General features: G+C 39.4%; 1 protein-coding gene across 2 annotated transcripts in view; it reads left to right on the top strand.

The window, feature by feature from the left end:
* garre1.L (granule associated Rac and RHOG effector 1 L homeolog) overlaps positions 1 to 13,002 on the top strand; it is a 59,083-nt gene that overhangs the window by 28,697 nt on the left and 17,384 nt on the right. For both annotated transcript variants that reach the window (XM_018258012.2, XM_018258013.2), the window contains exons 4-7: positions 4,939 to 5,079; positions 5,962 to 6,057; positions 6,990 to 7,151; positions 8,853 to 9,011. In XM_018258012.2, coding sequence (XP_018113501.1) covers positions 4,939 to 5,079; positions 5,962 to 6,057; positions 6,990 to 7,151; positions 8,853 to 9,011 — 558 coding nt within the window. The remainder of the gene's footprint in view (positions 1 to 4,938; positions 5,080 to 5,961; positions 6,058 to 6,989; positions 7,152 to 8,852; positions 9,012 to 13,002) is intronic.

Raw genomic sequence — 13,002 nt, forward strand, 5'->3', positions numbered from 1 at the left:
AACATATGTAGTGTTACTGATGAGGAAAACAAGGAGCTCCTGTGTAAATCTTTAAAGCTTAACTAAAGAACTGGCTAGAAATGTTGTACATTATGTTTTGGGTTTCTGTACCAGCCCAAGTTAACCACAGCCCTTTAGCAGTAAAGATCTGTCTCCAAAGATGCCACAGTAGCTCCCCATCTGCTGCTGTCACTTACTGAGCTTAGGGGCCGACTCAAAATATACAGTACACATAGTATATACATGTCACAATATAAGGCTGATTAGTAATTAATACAGATGATTACTACATGGCAGCACAGAAACCAGTGCAATACGGTACAATGCAATTAGCACTGGGCAGGGCAACACTACTATTTTTATTACCTTAAAACACTTTAATTTTTTGTTGTTACTGTTCCTTTAATAAGCCTTTTGTATAGGTGCCCTCTTAATCCCCCCCCCCAGTCATGAAACTACATGGAGAAGCATTCCTGAACTATGGGCAGCACAAGAGTCAGGCTGTACCCCCTCCAAGTAAAGGAATTGCAGCATTTTGTTCTTCATAATGCTGTATTAAAAAAATAATAATAATAATGATGATAAAAAACATAAGGGGGGTCATTTATCAACACTGGGCAAATTTGCCCATGGGCAGTTACCTATAGCAACCAATCAGTGATTAGCTTTTTAATGCCAGCTGCAAGTAGAACAATGAATGCAGCAATCTGCCCATTGGCAAATTTGCCCAGTATTGATAAATGACACCAGGGTGTTTAGGGGAGAATTCTATGCACATTTACTTAATTTTTAGCATTTTCTTTTTTTCTAAATCTCAGTTTAACATATTCTCAGAATGTTGTTCGACCTGCTTATAAGTTACCTTTACGCAAGAGGTTCTTAGAACATGACTGGAAAGAGTGAGAGTGCATTTCAGGCAGCACAAATCCTTAGTTGTATTGTGGTGTCAATCTGTGACCCTCGATAGTGATGTTGTTGTTGGTGCCAGACACAGCTGGCCCTGTTATTCCTCTGCTGCTCATTGTTAATTGTTTCTCATACAGTAGAACATGCATTCTGACCTTTCTTTATGTTATAGCTGCATTTTAATGGGAGCAGTCATTTAAGTGTGGGAGACCCTGTAGGCGATTACTGTACAGCTTTGTGTTTTTTTCAATTATAAATCTATTCATGTTGATCAAATTATCTTTTGTTTAACGAAAAGCCTGAAAATGGTTGAAGAAAAACACTATTTGCTACTGCCTGCCAGCTTGTGCTAAAGCTTGTGTTTTAAAGGAATTGTCCAGTGTAAAAATAAAAACTGGGTAAATAGATAGGCTGTGTAAAATTAAAAGAAATTCTAATATAGTTAGTTAGCCAAAATTCAATATAGAAAGGCTGGAGTGACTGAATGTCTTAACATAATAGCCAGAACACCGCTTCCTGCTTGCAGCTCCCTTAGTTTCCACTGACTGGTTACCCTGATGACCAAGCAGTAACCAATCAGTGATTTAAGAGGGGCCACATGGGTCATAACTGTAGCTTTTGGATCTGAGCTGCATGCTGAGGATCATTTGCAAACTCACTGAACAGTTATGTCCCATGTGGCCCCCCATCAAGTCGCTGACTGACTTGGAGCTGAAAAGCAGGAATTAGTGTTCTGTTATGTTAGACACCCAGTCACTCCAACCATTATACATTACATTTTTGGCTAACTAACTATATAAGAAACATTTTTTTATTTTGCACAGCCTATCTATTTACCCAGTTTTTATTTTTACACCGATCTGTTCCTTTAAGAGTGCAGAAAATGCAGATTCGGATTTGTTCTCGCATCTCGTTTCAAGCATTATCTCCTCTCCAGCTGCCTCCTGTATTCTATATAACTTTGATCCACTCACTTTTGCCATATGCTTGTTACCCTTATAGCCTTTATAGATGAACGCTTAACTTTTCTTAACAGAACTAGGCTTTTCCTTTCCGTGAGAGGATGGCACTAAATGTAAACAGCTGCTTGTAGCAAGAGGCATATGATCTCTTGTGATCTCAATGGAGATTGTTTCATTGGGCCTTGATTTACTGGCTTGCTTCTTTAACACCGCTGTGTACAAAGTACAGCTATTTTGATCCCTTCTCTAGTCTGTTTTTTGTTGTTGTTTTTTATATGAATGATTTATATACTTGTGTTTAACAAGATTCTGCTTGTAGATGCAGTTTCAGTCCTTCATATCTGGAGTACAGTCGTTGTATAGCCTTGATACATGCTGCAAGCCGTTTAGGAAAGAGTGTTTGTCCTTTTCCTTACCTTAGTTGAGTGATTTATTTACTTCTTAATTGTGTAAATGTTTTATAAAGTTGAGTCTTGAACTGGCAGCAAAATGTGTTTTACAAACCCAGGATTGCCTCGTTTTGTTGGAATTTTTTTTTTTAATTTCAACCTTTTTATTATTTCACTTTAGAGGACTGGCATTGGCATGCACTAATAAGGATATTCTAATTTGAAAGTGTTTATGCAGATATAGCTTGTCTATTAGGGCAATGACACACAGGACTCCTTCTGGAGCTTTACACTGTTTTCTTTGCATATTGTTACATAATTGTTAGCAACTTTTACTATACGTTAATGTGTTTATAAGGTTATTTGTAAGTGTAATTGGTATTAAGACCATTATTCTGTCTGTTTATATTTACTGCACTCCTGTCTGACTTCTGCAACATTATAGCAGAAGCAGCTGATTAAAAGGCCTGGAGAAAACTGCTACATTCTTTTAAGAATAAGATCCAGAGAACAGAAAGGGATAAACAAATTCTGCTTTCTAGTCATGTGCAGGTCATGAAAAACATAAACTACACCCAACACACAGAATGTTGCCATTGTAGGACCAGTATACGGAATGCATTTTAGAACATCAGGACAGCACACGCTCCTGCATGCACTCTCGTAAAGATGTATGCAGACTCGTCTCCTATTCTACTCACTTATCCGAAGAAACTGCATTCTCACCTCCATGCTGCCCACATTTGCTGTTGAAATCTTCCCCCTCATGGCTCATTCCTCAGCCCTCCCTCCTCCGTCCTCCCTCCTCGGTCCTCCGTCCGCAGCCCTTATTACAAAATCCCTCCGTCCTCAGCCCTCCCTCCTCAGCTCTCAGCCCGGCTTAAGAGCTGAGGTCTGAGGAGGGAGGGCTGAGGCAGTCTCACCTCCATGCTGCCCACATTTGCTGTTGCAATCTCCCCACTCATGGCTCATTCCTCAGCCCTCCCTCCTCGGTCCTCAGACCTCACTCCTCGGTCCTTCCTCCTCAGCCCTTATTACAAAATCCCTCCCTTCTCAGCTGTCAGACCTCCCTCCTCAGCTCTCACCCTGGCTTACGAGCTGAGGTCTGAGGAGGGAGGGCTGAGGACGGAGGGCTTTTGTAATGAGAGAGAGATTTATAGTTATTTAAGTTCTATTATCTGGGTCGTAATAAACTAGGCCCAGAGGTAACTCAAATGTTGTATGTAAAAGGGTGTATTTACCCAAAAGCTGTTCTTTGCATAATGAAATTAATTTCAGGTACATTAACTGCACATTTCCTGTTGTTTTAAAGCAATTTGACATTGTAATTGCAATTGAATTGCCACAGTGTAGCAGAAGCCAGCTGATCAGCAGACTGAGGAGAACTGATTTTGCTGTAGTGTTTCAAGACAAGAAGCAGAGAACAGAAGGGTATTAAATAATTATTTCAGTAGCAGTTAGGTTGACAAATCATTTTAAAAGCATTACATTTTTTTTAATGAAAGTATATTTTAAATTTTCTTTCATTATGCAAAAAACTGTTCTCTTATTCACTGAGGGGCAGACAATTTCTTAGGCATTATAATGACTAGCAATTTATATTTTCTTTATATAAAACTCAACATTGATTATTGAAAGAAACCCATATCTGAGATTCAACACATTATTCATTATTGTAATTATTATATGACTATATTTGTAGAGTGCAGAGGGAGTAATGTTTGGCTCAATGTTTTGTTACATTCTAGTTTTAAATGACAATTGTCTTTTGACTTCTACATTACTGACGGTGTGCTGATGTATTTTAAAGCACTAACACTGACCTTACTTATTATTTCCATTGGTACTAGGTGTACTTTTGTAACTGCATGAACTGCAAAATCGGAATGTTTTTATTCAGGCACACTTTCATTTTTTTGTACAGTTTGTAATTTTTTTTTTCAGTGTTGTGCAGGTTTAACAAAATCATGGTATTAGATTAATGTTTTCATTGCTTTGATAGTAAAGCTACAGCCTAGGCTAAATTTGGCTATATATTTCCAAGATGCCATTACCTGTAGTTGCTGTCTATGGATAGACAATTTCTACTACATCAGTTAGACTATATATTGACATTGTATGTGTGAGCTTACCTCTTTCACCGTATCCTTTTTGTTACCCACAAGACAGCATTTTACTGTGCCCATAAAGGTACTAATATCCCTATCCATCAAGATGGGCAGGTCCATTTCACTGCAGTGACACATGAAATATTTTATGGACGTATCTGTTTTAGTCTGTATTTATTTTGTTCCATTTCCTTTTGGCACTCACTCACAAGGAATGTGACTAGTAAATGTAACCTGAAACTGTGATGAATTGACTAAGTGAATCTGAATAGCTTTATAGCATTGACATTATCATCTAGGTGTGCATGTAAAACAAAGTAAATATTGTCAACTTGGTTGATCATGTTTAGGAATGCTTGTAATGCACTAAACATTGTAGCCATGGGACTTTTGGCCCACTATTTTTGTATGCCATACCATGGCATTTACTAATCACTGATTGCGGAATTGGCAATTTTACGACATGCCACTGTTTGTTCACACACCCCATTTTTAACTAACCTTTTTTGAATTGAATGTGCTTATTAATATTACCTTGACTGCCGTCATTACATCTTATTGTTTTTATTACAGGTGACATGCCGTCTGCGTGAGAGGGGATGTGATGGCTGTTTGGCTGGAATAGAGGTCCAGCAGCTTTTTTGTTCTCAAAGCTTAGCAATACCAGACCATCATCTGAAGGAGCTGAACATGAAAATTGACAGTACTTTACAGGTCTCTTCTAACCTTTTTCATTAGTTTGAATCAGAATATGTAACTCTTGTTTGAAAGCTACTTCTGAATCTCTACTTCTGACTTCCTTTCATCAATAGTTCTCTATCATTTCTGGCTGGGTTTTATTTTGTTTATGCCTTTATTAACTTTTTTTTAGCATTATTAATTTTTAAGGAGAAACAAACCCTTAATAAAAAAAACCCTACCCTGCTTGTACCCATCCTCCCACCTCCCCCTCCCAGCCTAGCTTCCCCCCCCCGGGCAAATGTCACTAACTCTTTACTTACCCCAGCGGAGTTCACGGGCGCCATTTCCATAATCTTCAGGATGAGACCAGCACTTTCGTGACTTTTGGTGCATGCACAGTTGTGGCGAAACAGAAAATGGCTTCAACTGCACATGCACTGCTTCCCCGGTCTCTCTCCGAAGATTACCGAAATGGCTGAAGATGGCTGCCACTAACTCTGCTGGACAGAATCTGCACGGAGGGGTTAGTAAAGAGTTAAGGGCATTTGCCGGGCGGGAGGGGGGGGGGCAGCTAGGCTAGCTAATGAATTGTAGTATCCACAATTGTTGCATAGGCAGAATACTACTGTTGGTGTATATCCTTTCTTGATGCAGTATGTAGATCCATATTTTTGGAGTACTGAAATGTGTTAAGTTTCAGTGTGCAATGTTTTAGTAATGCTCCCAGCTTTGCTCTGTTGTAATGTTTTATGTGCAAGCACAGTGGGGGGAATTCAGGAAAGCCCACAATAAATGCATTGTTGTCTGCATATGAAAGAAGATAAAAGTGCACAGCTAGTGAGATAACAGGACCTGTCTGTTTTTTGCTCTGGAAAATGTACTAAGCCGTACACACATTTTATCTTTATTTTCTAGGCATATAAAATAGCATTGGAAAGTTTAGGTCACTGTGAATACGCAATGAAGGCTGGCTTTCACCTAAACCCAAAGGCTATTGAAGAATGTTTGAAGGTAAGCTGAAAATGACACAGCTTTGCTGCTTCTTGACTTATTTCCTTATTGAGTGTACTTTAAACAATGCCATTAAAGGACCATAAAAGCTGGCCACACATGCTCAAATTTGGTCAAGCAGTTTGATTTCAGCCATACTGCCTAACCATTGATGCATGGATGACAGCTCAGGGGTCAGTGTTGACAGACATCAGTAGATGATAAAATGAAGAGGAGCCACCTTAAAGGAACAGTAACACCAAAAAAAACAAAGTGTTTTAAAGGAATGGCAATGTAATGCACTGGTGCCCTGCACTGGTAAAACTGGTGTGTTTGCTTCACAAACACAACTATAGTTTGGCCATTAATCACAATTACTATCACAAGAAAGGCCTGCCGAGGAATAGTACCGTTCCAGCAAGTTACTGGGGGGTCACCAGCCGATCGAAATTCTTTTTATGAATAGCAACCATGTGACTAGATGAAACCCCTGTGAACTATAACTAAACATTTTAGTGTCCCAGAGACTTTATTTACTTGCTAATATGCCAATACACTGCATGAATGTCTTTTTTAAAATGTGGCCTGTACAGCAACTCTGTTTTTAGGGATGCACCGAATCCACTTTTTTGGATTCTGCCGAACCCCCGAATCCTACGTGAAAGATTCGGCCTAATACCGAACCGAATCCGAACCCTAATTTGCATATGCAAATTAGGGGTGGTAAGGGGAAAACATTTTTTACTTCCTTGTTTTCTGACAAAAAGGTCATGCAATTTCCCTCCCGCCCCTAATTTACATATGCAAATTAGGGTTCGGATTCGGTTCGGCTGGGCAGAAGGATTCGGCCGAATCCTGCTGAAAAAGGCCGAATCCCAAACCGAATCCTGGATTCGGTGCATCCCTATCTGTTTTAGACACTAATGTTACCTGTTTATAATTGTATTTTTTAGGACTGTTGTAATGAAGCTGAGGCACAACAGGCAGGAAGGAGGCAGACGCCACCTCAGCCAATACAGTGTGAGCTTCCAACCATACCTGTCCAAATAGGCCCACACTTTTTGAAGGGAACATCTTTTAATGAGTCCACAACAGAGAATCTTAAACTAAAAACGGTAAAAGCTTTATTTTGTGCGTTAATGGGTTATTGCTTTTGTTTCTATGTAAATAACGTTTAACCCTAGATCTATCCGACGAAGAACATTAAACCAAAAGCTAAATGTCACACGAGGAGCTACTTTCTACCCCCAACTTTGGTATTCTCTGGCTTTTCCTTGCCACATGACCCTTGGGTTATATGGATGGTGAACATGTACAGCACTGGTCAAAGTGAAATTCGTATGCACTCCCTGGCCTTTCCGTGATGCAATTATCTGGTGCTCAGTCCTCTAGGGAGGCGGCACTCCCCAGGATCCACAGGAAACAAGCAAATGAGGAAACGGCACACAGAAATGAATGCAAAAGGGGATAGACCCCTATGGATTTATTGTGTCAAACAAGCACAAATAAATCCATAGGGGTCTATCCCCTTTTGCATTCATTTCTGTGTGCCGTTTCCTCATTTGCTTGAACATGTACAGCAGCCAGGAAGGAGGCAGATATCAAATTTGAGTCAAGTTTGAGCTTCGAACCATACCTGTTCACTTTTTGGGGGGACATCTTTTAGGGCTTTGGCACACAGCATGATTGCAGGTGTTCATCATCAGGGCACATTATAAATTCTCAGAAAGACAACTTAATACTCACTACCCAAAAATCACTACCCGAAGAAAAGGAAAATACATAAAAAGCTATTCTAAGTTTTGCTTATGTCGCAAGTTCATGCAGCTAATCATTTTCCAACTTGAGCCATGTACCATGAGTGCACAACAAAGAATCTGAAAATGATAATGGAATATTTTTTTTATAGCTTTTTAGCTATTATTTCCATATAAATAATTTGTTGCACAAAAATTATTATTGAAATTTCAAACCTAAGACTGTAAAAAATGCTGATAATATAAACACACAAATCCACATGGAAAAGACAGGAGAGAACTACTACTCAACTTTAAACAGTCTGCAGCTAAAAATTTTCTCCCTGCAACACTACGGGTCAGATTTATTAAGGGTCGAATTGAAAATTCGAATTTTCAATTTTTTTTTTGTTTTTTTTTTATCATCAAAATGGTCAAATTCAAATATCCAAACTCGATTTGTGTTTTTAAATAAAATTCGAATTTGATTTTCGAGATTTATCATACTCTTGCCCTTTATGAATTTGACTATTCGCCACTTAAAACCTGCCGAATTACTGTTTGTCAATGGAAGAGGACCATTGATCAATTTGGAGGTGTTTGCGTGGAGACATTTGAGTTTGATCGAATTTGGATCGGATTCGAGTGTTAGGGTCATATCAGTTGGTCAGAGTTTTATTAATTTGATTCTAACAAATTTTTACTAGTTGAATTCATGGGAGTTTAAAAAAACTCACATGAATTCGAAATTCGACCCTTGATAAATGTGCTACTAGGAATGTTACAGGTTGCCTATCGTTGCCTATCCTTGCCATGTGGCCCCCGGATTGTAAGAATGCTTACCAGGCTAATTGGTTGTGAATTTGTCACACCCTTTCTTATTGACAGAAATGTGGAGTGAAATTTGAAAAAGGAAGTAAAGGTCTTGTATTTAATGTTACGTGGTCATTTATTTTCTAAATTATATTAAATGCTTTGCTTGGGCGGACTGAGAACAATTGACCATGAACATGATTTCCTTTAAACTCGCTTTATCTAAACATATGTGTTATAATCACCTCTGCTTTTTATTCTTTTCAGCACGCAATGCGACAGTTAATTAAAGATGCTGAGGGACACAATGGAATTACTGACAGAGATGAGACTGCGGTGACAGAGGTTCTCAATCAAGTCTGTCCCTCTACCTGGAGAGGGGCTTGTAAAACTGCAGTGCAGTTAATATTTGGCCAAGCCGGACTGGTGAGCTGAATAAAATATTCAATGTTTGGATTATGTAATCCACAACTGCAACATAATCAGCAATAACCAACCCTTGAAACTGTACATGTTAATCCTTTTGAAATCTGTCCTGCATCTCTTCCTTATATTATGTAGGCTATCTGAAAGCATAATTCATTAAAGGGGTTATTCACCTTTTTGGTATGATGTAAAGCGTGATATTCTGAGACAATTTGCAATTGTTTTTTTATTTCCATTATACAAGTTATTTAGTATCAGTGACTGAGATGTACATAACACCTAGGGGCCGATTCACAAAGGGTCGAATATCGAGGGTTAATTAACCCTCGATATTCGACTGAGAATTAAAATCCTTTGAATATCGAAGTCGAAGGATTTTAGCGCAAATAGTGCGATCGAACGATCGAAGGATTATTCCTTCGATCGAACGATAAAATCCTTCGAATCGATTCGAAGGGTTTTAATCCAACGATCGAAGGAATATCCTTCGATCAAAAAAACGTAGGAAAGCCTATGGGGACCTTCCCCATAGGCTAACATTGAGTTCGGTAGCTTTTAGATGGCGAACTAGGGGGTCAAAGTTTTTTCTTAAAGAGACAGTACTTCGACTATCGAATGGTCGAATAGTCACGATTTTTAGTTCGAATCCTTCGATTCAAAGTCGTAGTTCGAAGGTCGTAGTAGCCCATTCAATGGTCGAAGTAGCCCAAAAAACACTTCGAAATTCGAAGTTTTTTTTACTTCGAACCCTTCAGTCGAAGTTAGTGAATCGGCCCCCTAATCTTTTATTAAGTGGTCAGAGCACAGCTGTACTGATGGCACTTGTTTAGCTTGAAAGCTTATCATATGAGATCTTGATGCTTAAGAGCACAAAAGGTTGAAAATACAACTGCAAAAATCATGTTTTTCTACACAGCATAGAAATGAGAAAGCACAGACGTGCACAATAAAGCTCACAGAGGTCTTTTCTATTATAATTCACAGATGATATTGCTTTAATTCTAACAAGAACACTTTCACTGCACACGTTATTCAAGGTGGTCACACTCTCAAAGGAACAGTAACCCCAAAAATTATTTTAAAAGTATTTTAAACTAATGAAAATATAATGTACTGTTGTGCTGCACTGTTAAAACTGATATGCTTGCTTTGGAAACTCTACTATAGTTTATTTAATATAGCTGCTGTGTCACCATGGGGGCAGCCAAACAAAGCTGAAAAAGGAGAAAAGCAACAGGACACCGTTACTGTTCCTTTAAATGTCAGATAAGTGCTGGTCTTTTAAGGGTTGGGCAGATTCGGAGTGATTTAATTGCCTCTTCTGCATGCCGAACAGCCTTCCTGCCTGCTTGATTGAAGAATTGCCTGTGCTAATGCACTCGCGGCGCTTCGATTTCCAAAGTCGCCCGAAGTTTCCTTGTGAGGCAACTTCAGGCGACTTCGGAAATCAAAGCACCGCAAGTGCATTAGCGCAGGCGATTCTTCATTCAAGCAGGCGGAATGCAGTTCGGACAGAATCTGCCCGTCTGCCCCAACCCTAAGTCAGCGCCTGCAGATAGTGCTATGCTAAAAGTGAAAAGACACATCCTGTTTATTGGCAGTACAGAGATAATGTATTGTTCATTCAAAGACTTTTCACTGTTACTCTGCAATAACTATTATCCATCACATTCATTGAGGTGCGTAGTAGAGATAACCCCATTGTTATGTCAAATATTATGCTTTTCAGGAAACATCTGCTAAAGAATAGGCCAATGTCACATAATAGGAAACTTGCTTTTTCCATTTAACACGCCAGGCGGGGTGTGAGAATCTAGTGGCTTCAAATGTATCCTTTAGTTTGTGCCAAAAACACTGCTAGTGGATCTGCATCCATGCTATCCAGCTGTCACATATTCTTACATGCCCATACTTTGCCTCCCTAATCCATAATTCATGCATTAAAGTAAAGTGCATAAAGTATATCGCTGTGAAGCATTTAGTGTGTCATTCTCAAAGGTATCCTATATCCATTGTTAGTATGGCATCACTTTAAAAGGATATTATGCTGGGTAAACTTTCACAGTCCACTTTAGCTGCCAACTTGGCCACAGTGGCTTATTGACCCATCTATTGGGCCTGCCCAATCATCATCATAATTTATTTATATAGCGCCAACAAGTTACGCAGTGCTTTGTATAAGAAAATGAACAGGGAGCAAACAGTAAATAACAAACAAGGTTTTATTGAGTACAATAGAATTATAGGGCCCTACTTGTAAGAGTTTACAAACTAAAGGGTTAGAGTACAATTCAGACATAGGGATTTTAGTAAAAATTTGTGATTTATAATAAGGTACATTGAATTATCTTCCCTATACAGTTGGATCTTTAGGGAGAGTTTGGAAGGAAGGAGAGAGTTTGACAGCTCGAGGCAGAGAGTTCCAGAGAAAAGCAGAAGCCCAAGAGAAGTCTTGTCATTGGGCTGAAGTGATGAGAGAAGAGAGGCAAAAGTTAGAAGCAGAGCAAAGGTTGCGTGAAGGAGTGTATTTAAAATCAGATATGAAATATATAGAGGGGGCTTCACTGTTAAGGGCCTTGAATATGTGTGTTAGTAGTTTAAATTTGATTCTAGAGGAGATTTGGAGCCAGTGAAGGGATATGCATAGGGGAGCAGCTGATGTGGAGCGGTGACATGAATGAGTCTAGCAGCAGCGTTTAGAAAATATTGGAGTTGTGAAAGGCGACTTGTTGGAATTCTTGCAAGGAGTAAGTTGCAGTAGTCAAGGCAAGAGATGGTAAGAGACTGGATAAGTGTTTTGTTTTCATCTGAACTGAGATACAGCCATATTTGGGCAATGGTGAATACAACAAGATTTTGCTAGTGTTTGGATGTGTGGTAAAAAAGTCAAATGAAAGATAATTCCCTAAGCAGCATGCTTGTGTGCTCGAATGAATGGTGATGTTAATTGTGAGTGAGGAGGATCTTGGAGGAAATATGAGTTCTGTTTTAGAAAGATTCAGTTTCAGGTGGCGCTGTGTGATCCAGGAGAAGAGGTCAGAAAAGCAGTCTGTAACAAAGGACAGAATGAGAGAGGTCAGGAGTAGATAAGTAGAGTTGGGTGTCATCAGCATAAAGGTGATACTGAAGTCCAGATGACTGAATAAGGTTTCCTAGTGAAGTAGTATAAATTGAGAACAGCAGAGGACCTAAGACAGAGCCTTGAGGAACTCCAACAAAGAGAGAAGGAAGAAATGGAAAAAGAGAAAGCAACTGTCCGAAAGATGTAAACCATGAAAGAGCAGTGTCACGAATGCCATCTGAGTATAGAATGTCTAGGAGGAGTTTGTGGTCAACTGAGCCAAAGGCTACAGAGAGATCTGGATGGATTAGTATGGAACAGTAACCTTTTGACTTTGCCAGGAGAAGATCATTGGTTACTTTGGTGATTGCAGTTTCAGTTGAGTGTTTTGTGTGGAAGCCAGATTGAAGGGGTTACAGAAGGCAGTTGTAAGTGAGATGTTGGACCAGGCGTTTGTAAACAAGCCTTTCCCACAATTTGGATGCGAAAAGATGTAGGGAAAAGATAGTTGGTGGCAGAGCTGGGATCAAGGGAAGATTTTTTGAGGACAGGCGTGGTTAGTGCTTGTTTTAATTAAGATGGTAAAGTACCAGTAGAAAGGGAAAGGTTAAATAGGTGGCTAAGTGCAGGAGACAGTGTATCAGAGATTGGGTAAAGAAGGGCAAGGGAGCAGGTTGTGGATTTTGGGCAGGCTAGAAGTTTGCTAACTTCATCTAGTGTTGAGGGGGTAAAGGAGTGCAAAGTGGATGTGAGTGGCAAGATAATCTGAGATTGTTGTCAGTTATGCTTAATCTAACAAAATCAATTTTTTCTTAAAAGAAATGAGCGGGGTCTTGGGCAGTTACATTAATGGGTGGAGGGGGGCATGGTGAGTTAAATGTGGAAAACAGTTGTTATGGTTTAGAGCAGGGATCCCCAACCTTTAGAACC

This window comes from Xenopus laevis, chromosome 4L, assembly GCF_017654675.1.
Source record: "Xenopus laevis strain J_2021 chromosome 4L, Xenopus_laevis_v10.1, whole genome shotgun sequence".
NCBI classification, from domain to species: domain Eukaryota; kingdom Metazoa; phylum Chordata; class Amphibia; order Anura; family Pipidae; genus Xenopus; species Xenopus laevis.